The sequence below is a fragment of the Neoarius graeffei genome, chromosome 11, assembly GCF_027579695.1.
Source record: "Neoarius graeffei isolate fNeoGra1 chromosome 11, fNeoGra1.pri, whole genome shotgun sequence".
NCBI classification, from domain to species: domain Eukaryota; kingdom Metazoa; phylum Chordata; class Actinopteri; order Siluriformes; family Ariidae; genus Neoarius; species Neoarius graeffei.
Window position 1 is genome coordinate 2,307,268 of NC_083579.1, and position 22,500 is coordinate 2,329,767.

Here is a 22,500-nt window from a genome sequence, read left to right on the forward strand (position 1 = left end):
CCGCAGCTCGGAGCCCGGAGCGACCCGGAGGTGGAGGACGACATTCCGAACACGAAGCTGCACTGGGCCGACGTTCAGCTCGCGCAGGGAATGAAGCGCTCGGTGTGGGCCAGCGTCAAGAGAACCGTCTGGTGATGAAACGTTTCTGAACCTCGAGACTGAACGTGAAATCACAAACATCCAACCGAACACAAACGACCTGAAGGAGGAAAACACAGAACCCAATCAGCAGAAAGTTCTGAGCACAGAACTGGCATTCGGTGTGGGTCAGAACCAAGAGAACCGCCTACGCCATGTGTGTTGTTGTTGTTATTGCTAAAAATTTAAATAAATGTTTAAAAACGTGTGTGGTGTTGGAGCTTTTATGAATCAGATGTCTGTGTTTTCGGGGTTTATATGATTAAATAATAAAATACTGAATTAAATAAAACTTAGAAATCAGTTGTAAAGTGGATCGATTCCCATTAAAGTCGGTACAATTTTAACTAAAACAGATTAACAGAAGTCCGAGTGTTGAGTATGTAGAACTCATCAGACATCTGATTGGTCAATTATTTATTTATTTATTTATTTATTTATTTTACAGTGCCGTGCACAAGTTTTCACCCCAACTGAACCGTTCCACACGGAGTTAGGGCGTGTCTGCGTGTAGTGTTCCTCTCTCGCAGGGTGCTGAGGAGCACATCGTCCCTGAGCTTCGTCAAATAAACACTTCCACGCTGCACATCGGTTTTGTTTCTATGACAACAATATCTCAACAGTGTGTCACCACTAACTTCCATGTGATTGGCTGCGTGTAAAGGAGTGACCGTGAGGACACCGGCTCCTTTCTGGAACATCCTGAGATTTTCAGCTCGAAGGCACCGGGTGCAGTGCTGCTTCTCCAGGCGGCTGCACGAGGCCACGGCACTAAAGAAAGACGCTGGCGCTCAGAAAACCCGCCGTATGGCCCCTCAACCTTCCAGTCTGGAAACAGGAGACAGCTGAGGACTATTAAAACACTTCCTGGTCTTATTCCAGTCTTCGCTGTGGCTGATGGGACTGAAACCTGATGTGCTGCTGCTGAAACTCCTCCACCTCAAGGTTCCATGAGTCGAGATGCTTTTCTGCTCATCACAGTTGTACAGAGTGGTTATTTGAGTCACTGTACCCGTCCTGTCAGCTCCACCCTGGTCTGCTCGTTCTCCTCTCATCATCAAGTCCACAGATCTGCACCATTCTGTGTAAAACTCTACAGCTGGAGTCTTCAGTCTTCTCCTTGGAGACCTGGAGCAGCTACAGGGTCTCATTCCAGCCACATGCCTGATTCCACAGGTTTCATTGGTTCATCCTGGTCTGCAATCAGCTGTCCTGTGAACCTCGTACTTACCTGGAATGAAATCCTGCAGCCACATGGAGAAGCTTGAAGATCCCGGCTCTGGAGAGCGCAGTATGGGAATGTTCCAGAAGATCAGCAGTTTCTGAAAAACTCAAACTAGAGTCATGGAGATCACATTTCCCTCCTTTTTCCTTCAGCTTCCTGTTTTTCCTCTTCTGCTGCCTTGTGGATTGGGTTACTGTATTCAATACGTTATCAGCTACAGAATTATTGGCACCTTTGTTTAAAAAAATGTAAAAAGGTTATTAAAATTTCATTATGGTTAATTTGAGTCTGAAACCATGACAGAAATCTGATATTTAAAATTAAAGTAAATTTATTTGAACAAAGAATTTTCAAAAAATAAAAATAGCCTGATGACATTAATGACAGATGTGTTTCTTAGTGATTTTACGGTGAGTTGTGTAATAAAGAAGTTTTAAAAACTTTTACGTTCTCAAAACGGTCATGTTCGACTTTAAACATCTCTAATGCTGCTTTTCCACTATAAACGCGGCTGAGCCGTGCCGTGCTGAGTCGAGCTGAGTGGGGCTGTTGAAGTTGCATTTCGACTACAACCGCGCTGAACCGTGCTGGCTGGAAGTGGGTGGACACATTGGGTGGAGTTAGCGAAAGTGGGTGGACGTCACGTGATGTCGTTAAGCAGCGCAAACAGTGACATCAGTGAGCTTTTAAGCGGTAGTCTCACGACCCGGATAGTAAACAATAAACATGGAGTCGTTAGTGTTGCTGGTCTTGGTGCTGTGGCTTGTTGTCGCCGACAACGCCAACAGATACTGGCAAGAGCGTATAGATGAGGCGAGGCGCATAAGGCTTCAGAAATTCTCGTAATTCGTAATTATTCTCCTTCCGGGTTTACGGTGTTTACAGATCCCAGCATGCTCGCGGGGCGTGTGTGGGCATGTGAGGACACTCCTCCTCACCAATCAGTGCACAGGGGAGTGTCTGCTCACGCCCCCAGCCTCACTCGGCTCGCTTTGGCTCGCTTCAGCCCCACTTCAAAACGGTGCGAGTTTTAGGGGCTAAGCAGGGCTGAAGCGAGCTGAGTCGTGCTGTTCTTTGGTAGTCGAAACGCAAGCCGTGTCGGGCTGAAGTGAGCTGAAGTGAGCTGAGAAAGGGTAGTGGAAAAGGGCCATAAATGTTTCAGTTTGTTTATATTAGTTATAAAATGCTTGATTTATTTCATAAACACACATCACACACACTTTCTTAGACGTAATTATAGATTATAATTAACGCTGTATTCATCTGAGGTTGGATAGTTACACCACACATTAACATTTCTGAGAAATTACAGCTAACCCGTGTGTGTGTAGAGTCACAGAATAATCCTAGATTCCTATTTAATACTGCAGCAAAATTAACCAGGAATAAGTCCACTATAGACACATGCACACCTGCAGTATGGAGTAGCAACGACTTCATGAATTTTTTTAATGACAAAATTGAGAATATCCGACAAAAAATTCAAACTACTAATTTAAGGTCAGACAATGTAAGTGACCCTGTAGTTAACAATATAACTGTATCAGATCAACAATTAGAATGTTTTACTCCCCTTAAAGAAACTGAATTACTTTCATTAATCTCCGCATCAAAAGCCTCAACTTGTGTACTAGATCCCTTACCTACACGTCTATTCAAACAGATAATACCTGAAGTAATTGAACCGCTTCTAAAAATAATAAATTCTTCTCTTACGATCGGCTATGTACCCAAATCCTTTAAACTATCAGTTATCAAACCCCTGATTAAAAAACCTGACCTTGATCCCTGTCAGCTGTCCAATTATCGGCCAATATCAAACCTCCCCTTTATCTCCAAGATCCTTGAAAAAGCTGTGGCACAGCAGTTATGCTCATATTTACATAGGAATAACATCCATGAAATGTATCAGTCAGGATTTAGACCTCATCATAGCACAGAGACAGCACTGGTTAAAGTAGTAAACGACCTACTGTTGGCGTCTGATCAGGGCTGTGTCTCGCTGCTTGTGTTGCTTGACCTTAGTGCAGCATTTGACACCATTGATCATTCCATTCTTCTGGATAGACTAGAAAATGTTGTGGGAGTTAAGGGAACGGCCCTCTCCTGGCTCAGCTCTTATTTAACTGATCGCTATCAGTATGTTGATGTAAATGGTGATATTTCTAGACGTACTGAGGTAAAGTTTGGTGTTCCACAAGGTTCTGTCTTGGGTCCACTGCTTTTTTCTCTATATATGTTCCCTCTGCGTGATATTATTCATAAACATTGTATTAGTTTCCACTGTTATGCTGATGACACACAGTTGTATGTTTCTGCAAAACCTGATGAGAGACACCAGCTTAATAGAATTGAGGAATGTATAAAGGACATTAGACACTGGATGCTTATTAACTTCCTTCTGCTTAACTCTGACAAGACAGAAGTACTTGTACTCGGACCACATGCAGCTAGAAGTAAGTTTTCTGATTCCACAGTGACTCTGGATGGCCTTTCTGTTTCTTCACGTGCAGCAGTAAAAGACCTCGGAGTGATTATTGACCCCAGTCTTTCATTCGAAACTCACATTAATAACATGACCCGGATAGCTTTCTTTCATCTCAGAAATATTGCTAAGATAAGAAATTTAATGTCACTACATGACACGGAAAAACTAGTTCATGCTTCCGTTCCCTCCAGGTTGGATTATTGTAATGCCTTACTGTCTGGATGTTCCAATAAGTGCATAAACAAGCTCCAGTTAGTTCAAAATGCAGCAGTGAGAGTCCTTACTAGAACTAGAAAATATGACCACATCACCCCTGTCTTATCCACACTGCATTGGCTCCCAATCAAATTTCGTATTGATTATAAAATACTACTATTGACCTTTAAAGCACTGAATGGTCTCGCACCACAGTACCTGAGTGAACTTCTGCTCCTCTATGACCCGCCACGCCTACTTAGATCAAAAGGTGCAGGCTATCTGCTGGTACATCGTATAGTGAAGGCTACATCAGGGGGCGGAGCCTTTTCTTACAAAGCCCCACAGTTATGGAACAGCCTTCCAAGTAGTGTTCGGGAATCAGACACAGTCTCAGTGTTTAAGTCTCGGCTGAAAACATACCTGTTTAGTCAAGCCTTGTGTTAATGGTGTTTATGAGGTAAAGGAGTAGATCTGGAGGATCCTCAGACAGAGTGTTTTGGTAAACTGGGATGTATGGATGCTGTCAGTCCCCACTCGCTTGCTCACTCGAGTTTGTTGACGGTGTAGTGGCTGCTGCTTTATGTCCCGGGGCCCCTCATGCCTGTGTTACCTTCTGGCTCTCTCCTTTTAGTTATGCTGTCATAGTTAGTTGCCGGAGTCCCTGCTTGTACTCAGTGCAATATGTATACTGTTCCTACTTATTCAGGTGACATTGGGCATACCTAACAACCTGAGTTCCCCCCCCCCCCCCCCCCCAAAAAAAAAAATCTGTCCCTCTGAGTTACATGTCAGTCCTGGGATCGAGATGCTGAACCTCTTCTGCTCCTCAGACCTGCCTGATCCATCCTGGTGCTCTGTGTCTGGTTGGAGTCTCATCGCTCCTGTGAAGGACGGCCCCATGAGGACAGTTGAAAGTCACACCTGGAGGACGCTCTGGACACTTACAGTAATGCTTTTATGGCTGAGGACTACAGTTGTCTTGCTAACTTTAGGACTGCAGTTGTTATGAACAGTTTTGCACTCAAGTTTCCATCAATGAAGAGTTTATAACATCAACGAAACTGACTTCATGTTAAAACTGTTAATGTTATAGTCATGCTGTCTGTTGTTGCCCAAATGAGGATGGGTTCCCTTTTGAGTCTGGTTCCTCTCGAGGTTTCTTCCTCATGTCGTCTGAGGGAGTTTTTCCTTGCCATCGTCGCCACAGGCTTCATCATTGGGGATAGATTAGGGATAAAATTAGCTCATGTTTTAAGTCGTTCAAATTCTGTAAAGCTGCTTTGCAACAATATTTATTGTTAAAAGCGCGATACAAATAAACTTGACTTGACGTGTGTGTGTGCAGGGTGTCTACAGGTTTGTCCAAGTAAAATTTAAGACTTTTTCATACCATGTTCCAAAAAAAATTAAAACCAAATCTAAAGTCACGCAAAAACATACTCTTTTGAAAAAAAAAAACCTATATAATTTAATGTAACTTATTGTTCTTGTAAACATTCACCAGAAAACACTATTCTAGTAGAAGTACTTCATTTCTTTTCCTTTACAGACATTCACACACTCAGAACACAATATAAGGATAAACTTGTAACTGTGACAATCAGAATGCAGTCACAACGTTTGAATCCAATGTAACAACGTGAAAATGTGAATGAAGTCACACACACATGTAGGTGCAATCAGTTAATTATTGAAATTAAGTGATCAATCTCATTAAATCAGTCTCATTAAATTTGAAGGTTAATAATTAAAATGAATCAATCCCATTGAATCGTTTATTTTGACTCATTTGAATTGAATCATACCATAGAATCAGTCTCATTTGAAGTGAATCATTCAGTGAATCATTTAGTGAATCATACCATTAATCCTGGATAAATTACCAAACAGCTAGATTATGGTATATTTCAAAATTATTATTGATCACTTACTATATTACATAAATCTGCACCTTTTTGAATTCTTTGCGATTGGGGACTTCAGATATTGTTCACACCAAGATGAATACACACAGCTTTGATAATAAATGAATTTATTATACAAAGATAAAAATAATAATCAATATATACAAGCAGTGAGGTGTGTGTATATATATATATATATATATATATATATATATATATATATGTATGTGTGTTTATGTGTGTTAGGCCCCTAGGCCTGAGCCAAGGTGTGTGTGTATGAGGGAGCTATAAAATTTGGAATGTTCTTATCTGATGTTTTGGTATGTTGAGTGTGGAGGAGGGGCTTGACCATGTGTTTAGACAAAAGGCTAGTTCTGTATAGCTAACCAAAATGTGTTTGAGCACGAGGTAGGACCAGATTAGCATCGTGTTGCTAAGCTAAGACAAAAGGGAAGCTATCTAAAGTGTATCAGGCCTGGTCAGGCCTGTTGAGCACGTGTTTCTAAGTAACAAAAGGATTCCACACTCATAACATTACCAAACTCACTGAACTCTTAATAAGATCAAAATGTGTGTTAAGAGAATTATGTTAGTAAGAGAGAAAAGAAACATGCACAGCCTATCAACTGAAAACAAATGAGATTAAACAAACAGAACAATTCAATTCGACACGCTGCGTGTCTAATAGTGTAATGAATAAACCTGGGTTTAAATTCACACTTTCAATAAAGCAACTTCCTAAAACTAGCTTAATTATTATGCCCAAATATATTTTACTCAATATCTTGCCTCTAGCAAAGTTCTGAGAAGATGTTCGCCATTGCAGAGCTTCGCTGTTCATGAAGCACGTGAGTCGATTCCGTGAGTCGATTCTGTGGACAGAGAACTTCTCTTGATCCGACGCGTAGTTCGTGATGAAAGGAAAGTCTCTGATTAATGTGCACAGAACTTCAATCAGGAGGAATTCTGGTCGCTCCTAATTACAAATTAAAACTGCGTTTGAGCTGCAGTCGTGACGTCACTTCTAATACGAATAAACCGGTTGTAACTCAGGTTGAGTTTAAAGATCGTGCTATTCTGGACTTTTACCTTGGCCAGTGGTTAAGCACAGAACGCGCTGGATGGTGAATCTTGCAAGAAGGAAGTGTTTTCGGGTTTGAGAGCATCTCTTTTGTGCGTCTAGATTCCTTGGAATCCGGACACGAGAGACAAAGAGCGGAGCTTCCGCCTGGACTTATGCGCGCATGGCGGACTGACGTAGATGATCCCGCCCACGCGTGACGTAGGTCACGTGGAAGAGGACTGGGAGTTGTAGTTCTTAGACACAGAATGGCGGCATGATACCTACACACAGAATCCAATGCAACAGGTTTTTTTTATTATTATTTTCTCTGCTTGGGGAGTCACATTGTAAGCAGAATTGTTCAGTTCCATCTTTGGTCAAACAACAATGCAGAAAACAACAGTTAAACAATGTGAATGCACATACACCTGAAACTCCGGCTCACTCACTTGAAAGGTATGCTCACTTGCACTTCTTAAAACACTTGGAATGATACCCACACACAAACAATACTATTCTCTCACATGCACGCAATAGAATATATTCTCTCTCACAGACACACACACACACTTACATAAACAAGACAACACTCTTACTCATTGTACAGTACAATACTCACTGACAATGCAACACGCTCACGCTCACACACACTATGGCATTTTCCTAAGTTTTTCCGTTTCTTGATCCAGCTCACTCTCAAGGTCTTTCAGTTCGGCTACTTTTTCTTTGAAACGCTTTCTAAGAACGTTTGATTTTGTTATTAGCTGGGCCATGAGGGTTCCCGATTTCCCCTCTGCTTGTTCAGTGCTGAATCGGGAAACATCGCCTTAAACACATCGTCAGTTCCGTCATTGGATCTATATGAATGGTGGCCAGTGATAGTCCTGAGTACCCAGATCACTTCTGCCCTCAGTGTCGGAGTAGATCCACACATTGTTTGAATGTCGGACGACAGTAGCCTCGCAGATCTATCCTCTTCTCCACGACCGTTAGTGGTGGCAGCGCTGAAGTCGGATATTTGAGGCTGATGCTCGCGGCCTTTAGCAAAAGCAACGTGCTTGGCGCTCTTCATATGAGAGTCCACCGCTCTTATCCCCATTGTGCCCAACTTAAAAGTCTTACAGCATGCTACACAGTATGCCTCGTTGGCATCTTTGGGTACAGCTTTCAGCCACCACGAGTATTTTGCATCTTGCAGCCAGTTATCATTAAATTTACATTTACCCATTGTGGCTCAGACTACCTTCCATCAACAGATCAGGCACTGAGTGGTTGTCAAGCACGTGTGTGTCTAGCAACCGGTGGATTCGGAGCCTGCGCGGTATAATTGTGAGCATCAAAAACGATTAAACTTCTTCCCCATCCAAAGTGTACCACATTTTAACGATATGACTGAATAAAATCTCCATAAATTTAAGATTGAAAATTTAAGACCACAGGGTTTGAAATTTAAGACTTTTTAATGGCCTTATTTTAGGAAAATTAAATTTAAGACTTTTTAAGGACCCGCGGCCACCCTGGTGTGTGTGTGTGTGTGTGTGTGTGTGTGTGTGTGTGTGTGTGTGTGTGTGTGTGTGTTGAATAAGTAATAAGTCAGTCGTGTTATTGTCGGCAGTCTCAGAGATACTTCATCAAATATTCATGTGTGTATGAGAACGACAAAAGAACACGATTAAAGACGAAGGTCACGGCATCATAAACACATGTCATCTTCACTCATCTCTCACACACACACACACACACACACACACACACACACTATCGCTTTATATTTTATAGCCGTTTATATTACTGTTTATATTATTGTTAAATAATTTGTAGAATTTAATTATAATCATAAATTTTAATTAATAAACTAGAATTTAGAGGCGTTTTAATATTTATGTTAAATAATTTAAAATGTTTAGTAATATTATTTAATATAATTATTACTATTCAATATTTTTATTGATGACATAATTATATATTATTAATGTTATTTATTAGTTATGACACAATTATACAAATGGAAATGAATATTGATTATACCAATTAATGTAATTATTAAATAGAATAATTATAATAGTATTAGGGTATTCAGTAGCATGTATGAATAAATATTATTTAAATAATATTGTCTGGCATTGAGTGGTCGATCAGATATATTCCATTCAGCGAGCATGATGCTGAACGAGTCGAAGACGAGGAGCTGAATGGAATATATCTGATAGACCATGAAAAAAAAGCCAGCCAATATTTATTATTATTATTATTATTATTATTAATGTACATACACATTCAATGGAACAATGATAGATTTTACAAAAAGTTAAGAATGGGGGGAACTTACCAATATCGAATGTAATTCAATGTTCTGTCAGTCCAGTGTACTGTACAAAGTCAAAGTTCTAACAATAAAAATGGTACAAGTCCAAAAACCCTGAACAACAACCCGACTTATACACAAGCGATACACAGGTAGACAGTTCAAGTTACTTTTGGTCGAAGTTAATTGCTCCATTGCAGTTGTTCAAAACAAAAGGGCTTTGCTGAGTGAAGTCCACAAGTGATGTCCTCTTGGAAAAGTCTCCATCACTTTTCCTCGCCTCCAAGTAGAACTTTATATTTCCGCTATTGCTCTCTTTTCCTGTTTTTTTATGTCTGTTGGTCTGTTTTTCTCTTGTAAATATGTATGAAGAATATCCAGTGAAGTTTTTGTAGCCTTTCAGGTGTTCAGCACGTCTTTCACTTTAAATCTTCTGCTTTTAATGACGCAAACCCCTCGGTCATGTTTGTGAACAAACTCTCACAGTCACTCATGAGCACGGAAGTTTTACATCTCCGATGTCTCTCTTTTCCAGTTTTTCGATGTCTGTTGGTCTGTTTTTCTCTTGTAAATATGTGTGAAGAATATATAATGAAGTTTTGGTTGCCTTTCGGGTGTTCAGCGCGTCTTCAGTTTCAGTTTATTTATTCTCCAGCAGAAAAGTTTTGTCATTGGATCTTCATGTGTGTGATGTCATGTTGTCTTGACAACATGCAATATTATAACAATATTGCACACTCATTCTGCATTGTGGAGAGTGGCGTAATACACGGAGGATAAGCGATATGATAACAATATTGCATGGCATCAGTAAACCCACTAGAAGGGGATAGAACATGTTTTTATTCCATGGAAAAAGTGGTCCATACTGTAATCTAATTATTACAACACTATAATAAATAATTTTGCTTTTTGTAAGCACTATTTAAACAGTTTTTTTTCTGCAGTGCAGCTCCATTTTCTGTGATTTCTAAACTTCTTTTTTTTAATTTAAATAATTACTTAATTTAATGTTTCCTGCCATTAGTGGTCATGTGGAACCTGAGCAGCCTTTATTACATCACTGGTGTCTTTATTGGTTCAAGACATTCAGCCTTTATTTAAGGTGATAAAAATCTTCCAACACAACCCACTTTCCCTGAGAAACCTGAGGAAGAAGAATAAGAAGCGGTGAAGTTCAGTGTGAGTAGAGTTTAAATCTTAAGTGTCGGAATCGTTCGAGGACGATCATGAGGAAAGCCGGAAACTCTCGGACAGCAGAGTGGAGCAGGTTTATTATCCTGAGCTGTAAATTGACACCACTGAGTTCTGCAAGTCACGCTGAGTGTAAAAGATGAGCTCGAGTCAAAAGGCTGCATTTCTGACGAGGCTTTTTGTGGAGAGCAGCAGTGACGGGTTTCTTCTAAAGAGAAGTGCAGACGTGTTGGAGATAAAGAGAGCCGGAGCTGATCGAGTTACCCGGAGTAAAGAGGAGGCCGGGGAATCATATCCTCTCTCGCTGTGTGTTCACACACATCACCAGTTGATTGCTCACTTTCTCACCTCTCAGTAAAGCAGGAAGAAGAATAACGCTTAGAAGGAAGCAGCAGAGATCAGTGTAACAGTGTGAACATCTTCACTCCGGTCTGAACCTCTCTAACCTGTGAGGTCAGGTTGGGAAAAAATGTAAAAACATTTCATCCAAAAATCCCATGAAAGCTCACCCCTCACCCCCAACCCTGAGAGTTGTTCAGGTTAAAAGTTGACGTTCTCCTCATGTGTCCCGTGAGGTGAAGACCAAGACAGGAGTCCGGTTTGCTTCGTCCTTTCACACTCCAAAGCTCAGTTCTAAACTTCCTGTAATCTGTGTACAGTTCTTGAGGTTCACGTTCATGAGGTGACTCTCCCTTTCCACAAATCTACACAATCTCAGAGTTTCATATCTAATGCTAAGAAATGATTTGTGATAAAACGCTGATGTGGAAGAAGATCAGTATGATAGTGTTTGGTCTCTGTGGTGCACCAAGTCAGAGAGAGAACTGAAGGTTCAGACCGAATAATCTCCACGTTAACATCTTTAATGGGACCAAAACCTGGATATTTTATTAGCTGGAATACTGGAAACAGGGCGTCGGCTCTCAGTGTGATGGGAATACGAAACTGCACCGTCATCTTCGTCTTGACTTCCTGAGTCCATGGTGCGATTTTGGAGAAAATCTGAACAGGTTACAAATTTTGGCCAAGAAACCACAGAGGTTCACCCCTTAGAGTTTTTTTGGGTGTTTATATTTAACAGCATGATCTGTGTCCAATGTGTAAAATCACACCAATTTTACAATTTGAACCCAATCAATAAGGGTTCAGACGAGTGATGGAAATCTACACAAACGCTGCACTGTAGCCTCACAGCGAGAAGGTTCTGGGTTAGAACCTCACAGCTGACTGAGGTCTTTCTGTGTGGAGTTTGCATGTTCTCCTCATAGTACCTGTGCAGGTTTCTTCAGGGTTCTCCAGTTCCTCCCACAGTCCAAAGACATGCGGATTTGGTCATCTGGCTCCTCTGAATCCTGCAGTGGTGTGTGTGTGTGTGATGGGTGTTTGTCTCTGTGTAGTCCTGTGATAGATTGGTGACCTGTCCAGGGTGAACCCCGCCTCTCACTTGAAGTCACCTGGGATTGGCTCCACCTTCCCCCATGACCCTGATGGATGAGCACTGTAGATGATGGATGGAGATCTCAGGAGTAATGAGTAGCTCAACATTACGCTCGTACAACATTATTAACTTTTGTACTTCATTATCAGCTCTTAAAGTGTCTCTCTTTTAGTTTGACAGTAGTTTTGTAACATTCTGTGCATATGTAAATAGTTTATAGGTGCAGTTTACATACATCTCACAGCCGCAGTCTGTAAAAAAGAGGATAATTGTTCCCTTTGTAGCTGGATGGAAACTTCTTTTGGGTGGGAATGCTGGGTTTTTTTTCAGATGAGAAGAAAGGGAATATCCAGTATTATTCTATCCACATTCACTGGATATGAGCAATCACACACACTGATTAGTTACTCTATTACTAGGATATCAGCTCATATACCGTGAGTAGAGAAAAACAAAATGGTGGAGCGCATCAAGTCAGATATATCACTTTATCAAGTATTTCAAAGAAACAGAAATAGCTAAAAGAATAGTTTTTTCCCCCCCATATCGCCTGTTCCACACTCCAGCCCAGTCGGTGGCAGTAATGCACCTTTAAATTGGTTTGCCAACCAGCAAAAAACCCTAAAGAAGAACAAAATGGTGGCACGTGTTGCTGAACCAACCAAGGACAAAATAAAAACTTTATTTGAAAACAAAACCCCAAAAAATATTTTTAAAAAAGCAATAAAATATGGAATAAAATTATTTGATGGTAATAATTTATCTTTTTTATTTTTCAAGAATTATCACATTTTTCACAAATCGCTCCTGTCATTTTGCTGCTTTGTTTACATTCTAAGCGGAAATGATTTTGTCGGACGTTTCGTATAAAGTTTTTATTTATCAAATTTGCAAAAGATAAAAATGCTCTGTTTCTCAAAACCCAGTGAATGTGGATAGAATAAAACAGTTATTCCACTCAATGTCATCGTACATGGATTATAGACAACTCGGTGCTACGCGCCTCGTCACCCATCAGCTCATGCACGACTCGATTTCATGGAATAACTGTTAATTATACTTTTTTCATTTTTGTTTGAAATAGAGAAGACAGGTTATAAACCTGTTATCCTTTTTTTATTATTATTATTTTAGCATCATTCTTCCTGAAGCTGATACTCTGACGGCTTTTCCTCCATTTATTAATACATCTGCATTAAAATGATCAATCTGATGCCTTTGGTTGATGTCATGACTCTCACTTCCCACTGATAAAGAACCCAAGGGTCAGTTCTCCCCAAACCTGTGACTGTACAGATGGATGTGATGGAGGCGGAGCTCAAAAACACCAAAATCTAAACATCGGGTCACTATGAGACCTGAAACACGACTCATCACGGATCGAGGACTCGTTCGTTCAGTCCACACACGTTAAAGAGCTATTCTACATCACCATCATCTACACACAGCCTTTACACAGCATTTATTAAAACGTTACTTATTCCAGCGTGTCAAAAATATACAAAATGATTTCTTCTCAGGTACAAAGAGGTTTTTTAACCTGTGTCTACTGTTATAAAAATGTTCTCCATTTTATTTGGTTAGATATGATACAGAATTAATTCATGTGAAAATAAAAACAATAATGATTCGTTTAAACTATCATCTGTGATCAGGAGGATCTACAATCATCTGGAGTTAAAGGATCAGATGTGGGCAGTGACAGAGCGTGAACGTTTCTCATCATGTTCCATCATTTGTTCAGAAGGATTTCCATCTGATGGCAGAGAGAATGCAGTGAACGAAGTACAACAGCGTGGTGATATAGGCGAACACCTGGGAAAGAACACACACACACACACACACACACAGTGTTATATTTGATCCCACTGATGTGTTTTGTCTATTTGGAGAAATAAATACGATCTGATTCCTCATTTTGTGTTTTATTGTTGTTGCTCATTCTTTGGTAAAATTCAGGTTTGGATAAATAAACATGCTGTTTAAAATGTTTAAAGAGGTCACATTTAGGGGCAGCACGGTGGTGTAGTGGTTAGCGCTGTAGCCTCACAGCAAGAAGGTCCGGGTTCGAGCCCCGTGGCCAGCGAGGGCCTTTCTGTGTGGAGTTTGCATGTTCTCCCCGTGTCCGCCCGCGTGGGTTTCCTCCGGGTGCTCCGGTTTCCCCCACAGTCCAAAGACATGCAGGTTAGGTTAACTGGTGACTCTAAATTGAGCGTAGGTGTGAATGTGAGTGTGAATGGTTGTCTGTGTCTATGTGTCAGCCCTGTGATGACCTGGCGACTTGTCCAGGGTGAACCCCGCCTTTCGCCCGTAGTCAGCTGGGATAGGATCCAGCTCGCCTGCGACCCTGTAGAACAGGATAAAGCAGCTAGAGATAATGAGATGAGGTCACATTTATTATATATGAATTAACAGGAAATTAATTTAATCTGCTGATTATTGTTCAGGTGTTGGGTTTCTTGGGGATGTGTGAGATGGTGAATCTACAGTCATTTTATTTAGAGTTCTGAAGTCAAAGCTTGGGTTCAAGTTCAATTCCCATCGTTGCTCCAAAGAGGATCTTCATCTACTGGTTCCTTTGGGTGCCACAATGATCATTTTAGGTGGTGAAGTCGCTCCTATTGCACTGATACTGACATGCTGTGATTAATAATGATGACACCCAGAGGCAGAGACATTGTCTGAAACAGGGGTACAGTAGGGGTCCAGTTCTGTCCCCCAAGGTACAGTCTACACTAATGTTCCCCCCCAGGGCTTATTATTGGACCTCAAGGTAACTATGTGTTCCTTCTTAGGGCCAAAAAGGTACATATATATCCAGTGGGGCAAAAAAGTACGGTATTTAGTCAGTCACCAATTGTGCAAGTTCTCCCACTTAAAAAGATGAGAGAGGCCTGTAATTTTCATCATAGGTACACTTCAACTAAGAGACAGAATGAGAAAAAGAAATCCAGAAAATCACATTGTCTGATTTTTAAAGAATTTATTTGCAAATTATGGTGGAAAATAAGTATTTGGTAAATAACAAAAGTTCATCTCAATACTTTGTTATATACCCTTTGTTGGCAATGACAGAGGTCAAACGTTTTCTGTAAGTCTTCACAAGGTTTTCACACACTGTTGCTGGTATTTTGGCCCATTCCTCCATGCAGATCTCCTCTAGAGCAGTGATGTTTTGGGGCTGTCGCTGGGCAACACGGACTTTCAACTCCCTCCAAAGATTTTCTATGGGGTTGAGATCTGGAGACTGGCTAGGCCACTCCAGGACCTTGAAATGCTTCTTACAAAGCCACTCCTTCGTTGCCCGGGCGGTGTGTTTGGGATCATTGTCATGCTGAAAGACCCAGCCACGTTTCATCTTCAATGCCCTTGCTGATGGAAGGACGTTTTCACTCAGAATCTCACGATACATGGCCCCATTCATTCTTTCCTTTACACGGATCAGTCGTCCTGGTCCCTTTGCAGAAAAACAGCCCCAAAGCATGATGTTTCCACCCCCATGCTTCACAGTAGGTATGGTGTTCTTTGGATGCAACTCAGCATTCTTTCTCCTCCAAACACAACAAGTTGAGTTTTTACCAAAAAGTTCTATTTTGGTTTCATCTGACCATATGACATTCTCCCAATCCTCTTCTGGATCATCCAAATGCTCTCTAGCAAACTTCAGACAGGCCTGGACATGTACTGGCTTAAGCAGGGGGACACGTCTGGCACTGCAGGATTTGAGTCCCTGGCGGCGTAGTGTGTTACTGATGGTAGCCTTTGTTACTTTGGTCCCAGCTCTCTGCAGGTCATTCACTAGGTCCCTCCGTGTGGTTCTGGGATTTTTGCTCACCATTCTTGTGATCATTTTGACCCCACGGGGTGAGATCTTGCATGGAGCCCCAGATCGAGGGAGATTATCAGTGGTCTTGTATGTCTTCCATTTTCTAATAATTGCTCCCACAGTTTATTTCTTCACACCAAGCTGCTTACCTACTGCAGATTCAGTCTTCCCAGCCTGGTGCAGGTCTACAATTTTGTTTCTGGTGTCCTTTGACAGCTCTTTGGTCTTGGCCATAGTGGAGTTTGGAGTGTGACTGTTTGAGGTTGTGGACAGGTGTCTTTTATACTGATAATGAGTTCAAACAGGTGCCATTAATACAGGTAACGAGTGGAGGACAGAAGAGCCTCTTAAAGAAGAAGTTACAGGTCTGTGAGAGCCAGAAATCTTGCTTGTTTGTAGGTGACCAAATACTTATTTTACCGAGGAATTTACCAATTAATTCATTAAAAATCCTACAATGTGATTTCCTGGATTCTTTCCCCCCATTCTGTCTCTCATAGTTGAAGTGTACCTATGATGAAAATTACAGGCCTCTCTCATCTTTTTAAGTGGGAGAACTTGCACAATTGGTGGCTGACTAAATACTTTTTTGCCCCACTGTACCTCCCTCCCCCGACCGGTTCAGCAGCTATTTTGGAACAGCAGTCGTAGTACCCCACATTACTACAGGCTCCATCTCAAGCTCCATAATCAATGGTGCAAATATGAAGAAGTTCTGAGAAAGTTTGCTTTTTCACCCAAACTCTAAAGGCATTAGGGTTGGGTTGCAGCCTTTGGGGTTCTTTAGGGGTGAAAGTTTTGACTATTTTTCAATCTTCCACAAATTCACACCATGCATTAAGGAGGTCAGGATGTCCACAGGAGGTCAGGTTTGGTATTCCTATCACACTCCAAACTGATATCTGACAGACATTCTTGTTCTTTGATGTGATGTGTGTTGGTGATTGAAAAAGAATAAATAAATATAAATAAATAAAATCAACGTAATAGAAACCCCAAATGTGTGCTCCTGTCTCACTCTTGACCTCCTGAACCAACAGTGTGAATTTCAAGAAGTCAAAATTTCACCCAAATACACTTGAGGTTTTTGGGTCCGGTAAAAAATTCAGTTTTCTCTGATCCTCTTCGTATTAACACTGTAGCTTACTGAGCTTGAGACACAGACAGGAGCGACAGGAGAACTTGAGACTCGAGGCTTCATCTCCTTCACATGACCCGTATTGTTCTATAATAAAGCACTGAAGAACTCTAAACCTAACAGGACTGTGATCTCAGGAACCACAGACCCTACAGCTTCCCAACCAGATAGTCTAACAGAAGATCATGCTTGAATATTGGGGGGGGACTGGAGATACATAAAATTTTGGTGATTTCCCATTCACCGATTTATACCTCACATGGGGGAATCAGAACCTCAGCTTTGGTGTGTTACAGGATGAAGCAAAGTGCACTCCTGTCCATTCCGTGACCTCAGTAATGAGCGGTGTGAATTTGAGGAAAATCCGAGAAATTAAATTTTTTTAGCTTCGTACCTTTGTGGTATTTTGCTTGAAATTTTTACCATTCTTCAATCTTTCCTAAATTCACATTGTCAGTTTAGAAGGTATAAACTAAGACAGGAACACAAGTTTGGTGTTCCAATTAAACTCCAAAGCTGAGAACTGGGGCGGCACGGTGGTGTAGTGGTTAGCGCTGTCGCCTCACAGCAAGAAGGTCCGGGTTCGAGCCCCGTGGCCGGCGAGGGCCTTTCTGTGCGGAGTTTGCATGTTCTCCCCGTGTCCGCGTGGGTTTCCTCCGGGTGCTCCGGTTTCCCCCACAGTCCAAAGACATGCAGGTTAGGTTAACTGGTGACTCTAAATTGACCGTAGGTGTGAATGTGAGTGTGAATGGTTGTCTGTGTCTATATGTCAGCCCTGTGATGACCTGGCGACTTGTCCAGGGTGTACCCCGCCTTTCGCCCGTAGTCAGCTGGGATAGGATCCAGCTTGCCTGCGACCCTGTAGAACAGGATAAAGCAGCTAGAGATAATGAGATGAGGTCACATTTATTATATATGAATTAACAGGAAATTAATTTAATCTGCTGATTATTGTTCAGGTGTTGGGTTTCTTTGGGATGTGTGAGATGGTGAATCTACAGTCATTTTATTTAGAGTTCTGAAGTCAAAGCTTGGGTTCAAGTTTAATTCCCATCGTTGCTCCAAAGAGGATCTTCATCTACTGGTTCCTTTGGGTGCCTCAGCTGGGATAGGCTCCAGCTTGCCTGCGACCCTGTAGAACAGGATAAAGCGGCTACAGATAATGAGAGGAGATGAGAGCTGAGAACTGAGGCTCCTGTTCCGTCATATGATGTACGTGTTGGTGAATGGACCATCCATCCATCCATCCATCCATTATCTGTAGCCGCTTATCCTGTTCTACAGGGTTGCAGGCAAGCTGGAGCCTCATATGAGTTATATATGTTACTTCCCTTCAACAGACCAAATTAATTTAAGTAATTTCCTCATCAAAATTAACTTATGTACTCAATCTCTTACCTACTATGCATTTTCTCAAACAGATAATACCAGAAATAATCAAACTTCTTTTAAAAAAAAATCAATTCCTCCCTCAGCACTGCCTATGTAACTAAATACATTAAACTAGCAGTTATCAAACCCTTGATTAAAAACTGTAGGAAAATATCAAACCTCCCCTTCATCTCTAGAGCCTATAAAAACCTGTGGCACAGCAGTTGTGCTCATATCTACATAACATTCCTCAAACATTTCACTCAGGATTTCAACCTCATCATAGCACAGAGACGGCGCTGGTTAAAGTAGTAAATGACCTACTGTTGGTCTCTGATCAGGGCTGTGTTTCCCTGCTAAATGTAACTGTAGAATGTAAAGTACTTATGACAAAGAACCCTTGCAGAATGTAGGACCCTAAAACCAAGTGTTACTAGAAAGGGTTCCAAGGTTTAGGAGACTAAAAACACTTAATTATCCAATTAAAGAATCCTACAACTGAATGCTCCCCCATCAGAGAAGGTTCCAACTAAAACGTTTTTAAAAAGCTAAAAACTTCTACTTATTACAGAAAGAACATATAACTCTACAAATAATTGTTTATCAGAAGGTTAGAACCCTTTTAGAACTCTTAATAATAACAAATAACCCTTAAAAAATCCAGAACCCTACAACTGAGTACCAACAAGCTACATATTCTACATATGAGTTTGGACTATTTGCTTGTCCAGTTAACACACACACAAACACACACACTCACTTTTAGAACAAAAGGGTTCTTTAAGAGTTTACATGATAGTTAAAGGTTCTTAGCCCCCCTCAAAAAAAAAAAAAGAGTTCTACTTCTGAACACACAGTTGTATATGTTTCAAGGGTTCTTTGTAATAAATAAGCATTCTAAGCTTTCAAAAAGGGTTCGACTTGGAACCTCTTCTCATAAGAAAACAGTTATGGGAGCCAAGATAATTTAAGGGTTTATTGGATAAAAACACTTCCATGTTTAACCCTTTCTAACGGGAAACACTGTTGTAGTGTTCGGCACGGAACTTTTAAGTTTTCCCCCAAAGGGACACTGAAGAACCCTTAAGGATTCTAAATAAAAAAGTAATGTGCAAGTGACCAATCAACATTGTTCAGTACAACTGGCTCCGCCCACCAGAGTAGAAACCTGACTCAACAGAAACAAAACAGTAAAAAATTCTACGTAACGAATGAAAAACTTATCAAAATATTACACTTCTGTGTTATATTATGAGATGTGTGTGTGTGTGTTTCCTCACCACTGCTGCGATATCGATTCGGTAATATCTGAAACTGTCCACTGGAGAGACAATGGTGCTGTTCTTCATGTCGATTGTGACGCTGGCGAGTGGAACCGAGGCGCTGAGATAGAACAGAGCTGCCAGGAGGTGATACACAAAGTCCTACAAAACACACACACACACACACACACACACAGTATATACCTCCACCCCATCACTCTTTCATCCATAGCTTCCAGACCCCTTTCCCTCTCTACCATATGGTGGTTAATTCAGGAGGTAGAGAAGGAAAGGGGTGTGGAAGTGATGGATGAAAGAGTGATGGTTGGAGGTTGAGGCTGGATGAGGTTATTGGTAGTACAGCCTCTGTTTTGGAGAGGAGAGCTTTAGGGTGTGTGAGATGTGAAGACAGAGATTGCTTTCAGGTACATGTTAGCAGGAAAGTAACAGGAACTGTGGTAAATCACAAGGGTTTCGCGTCACCTTAACCAGATGAAGAGTGAAGATCCCGCGTCCCCAGAATGTCCATCTGGAGTGAGTTCAGGACAGGTTTTGTCACACTGAGAGGAGACGGCTAACAAACACTAGCCAAATAATGTTTACTTTAACTCCTACAGATACCTTCAATATATTTCAGCAAGCCCTGGATGTAATTTACACCATAAAGGAGAACAAATCTTCTCTTGCTCACCCACCTGACCATCACAGACCAACAGACTCTTTCAGAAAACACACCAAAATCAACAAAGTCACAAGACTAAATCCAACAGAGCCATCAGATAGTACACAAGAACCACAATCCGACTTTACCAGCAGAGAATAAATCTAAGATAGAAGGGGCGGAGTTTGTCTGAAACAGAGGCGTGTCTCAGTTACGTTCGATTTTGATCTTGATGTGTCAAGCACCTTCAACCACAGGTTCATCTCCCACCAGTGCAGGATGGAGTGATTCAGGCACTCCTCTGTGCCCGAGACCCCAGAAATGCCTTTTCTCCTTTTAATTTAAACAATATGGGGTCGGAGTAGTCTGGCTAACGCGACTTCAAAGCTCTACGAGCTATTGGTCTGGCCAAGATATTCAGCCCAACCGTTTCCCAGAGCCCGTGGTTGACCCGCCTCCCTGAAATGCCTCAGTTTGCTACTGGTCGAAGCCAGAAAAGGCTGTGACGAAGCTTAAACCAATCACATCACTCTTTCCTCTGACGTATGTGACGCGACGATAGGATTCTCGCTGAGCCCCATTGATTTGGCTACTAGCGGGGCTAACTGGTAGATTAAACTCTTACCGAAGCCGGTCGGGAGCAAGGCAAAAACGTCCTTCCTTTCAATAAATACCTCCAGGGCTGCTCTTTGCTCCGTTTTCAATGAGACCTTCCCGTTGAATGCTTTCAATACAGCATGATTCTGTAAACAATCTATGGCTTCCGGTCGCAGTTCTACTACGTCACTGCCTTGAACACGCCTCTACCCAGGGCCGTTGGAGATGCTCAAAGTTGATTGGCTCCCGATTTTTCCGGAGCTTGGAAGAGCTGGAGATAGCCTGCCTGGCCAGACTAAGCTCGCAACAGGCCCTCGTGTTGCGTCACGCTTAGGATGGGCGGGCCCAGGCTAGGGTCGGAGTGCAGCATCAGCCATGACACGCCCCCTGGAGCACAGAGGTTTATAACTGAATTACTCATATCCCAAACAGTGGTAGTTTGATGATCAGTAACCCAGAGCCTTTAACCACTAAGCCCTCACTGCTAAATAAATGACATTATTCATTCATTAATTAATAATATCAACAATTTAAAGTCCACAAAAGGGTTTTTCACACAAAGGAGATTGGAGGACACACGTCTTAATCTGTGACTTATCGCAAATCACTAATCTCGAGTCACCTTATGTTTTTAGTTTAAAGGTAGGCACTTGTGATTGAAGGTGCTGTTGGCAGTCACATGATCCAAATGATGCGTGAAATCCAGATGGGGGTCAGGAAGTGAAAAGCAGAAGGAATGAGACGGAGCCCATACTGTGCTGGGTGCTGGTTTAGACGATTTTACGAGAGAAAGGTATGAACAGAAAATCCCAACACAAGCTCCTCATGGTTTCTCAGTTTGATGGACTGTATACGACACTCATGAAAGTGCTTTCTTTGGAGAAAATCAGTTCCTGACCTCCATCTGTGGTCATGTCACGTCACATCATATCACGCAAACAAGTGACGGTCTCTCAAATCTCCTTCCTGGGAGCGTCTCCTCAAGAAAAATCTGGATAGCTCGGAGGTATAAACCACACCCAGGTGATTTTAATAATCTGAATGTGGAGCTCATGTAAGCAGCTGCGTAACCAGGAACTCTGAACACCAGGAACGTTCCTCACATGAAAACTGACACCTGATAATAACAACAATACAACAGGAAAAGTGGGTGTGGCCTGTCCAGCTTTTTAAACCATGCTAAAAACATCAGAAAGCATCACAGTGGTTTCTGATGGGTTTTATTGTGTTTAATGGTAGGTGGTGTTCCTCATGGTTCCTGATAGTCTGGTGATCTAGTTCTATTCTGATGGTCATCAACTTCATGTGAAAAAGAACTTCATAAAAATAAAAGCCATTACGCCAATGTTCCGCTTCATGTTGATTAATATTAACAGTATTTATGAGCAAATAATTTCTCTTGAAATATCCTTGAAAAGTGATGATGATGATGATGATGATGATGAAGAGTAGTGTGTTGGTGCTCATGCTCACCACAGTAGCCCAGATTCCTTTGTTACTGTGAGCTCCGTAGGCGAAAATCATGAGCCACAGGAAGGTCATGATGAAACAGAACACAGAGACGAACATCACCCAGCCCAGAGGGTTCACCGGTTGGACATGAGTTGAAGCCACCAGGATCCATACCAAGCCACCGAATGTCTGCCACACATACACACACACACACACACACACACACACACACACACACAC

At 41.6% G+C, this 22,500-nt stretch overlaps 2 protein-coding genes across 3 annotated transcripts in view; one reads left to right on the forward strand and one right to left on the reverse strand.

Annotated features, from left to right (window-relative positions):
• mrps5 (mitochondrial ribosomal protein S5) overlaps positions 1 to 346 on the forward strand; it is a 50,157-nt gene extending 49,811 nt beyond the window's left edge. Inside the window, exon 11 of the mRNA XM_060933243.1 lies at positions 1 to 346. This exon is cut by the window's left edge and continues 90 nt beyond it. Within this exon, the coding sequence (XP_060789226.1) occupies positions 1 to 135 (135 nt within the window). The 3' untranslated portion in view covers positions 136 to 346.
• Positions 347 to 13,500: 13,154 nt separating this feature from the next.
• The window catches only part of LOC132893736 (myelin and lymphocyte protein-like), a 12,843-nt gene continuing 3,843 nt past the window's right edge, over positions 13,501 to 22,500 (reverse strand). For both annotated transcript variants that reach the window (XM_060932853.1, XM_060932854.1), the window contains exons 2-4: positions 22,282 to 22,449; positions 19,569 to 19,712; positions 13,501 to 13,768 (exon numbers count right to left, since the gene is read on the reverse strand). In XM_060932853.1, the coding sequence (XP_060788836.1) occupies positions 13,694 to 13,768; positions 19,569 to 19,712; positions 22,282 to 22,449 (387 nt within the window). In that variant the 3' untranslated portion in view covers positions 13,501 to 13,693. The remainder of the gene's footprint in view (positions 13,769 to 19,568; positions 19,713 to 22,281; positions 22,450 to 22,500) is intronic.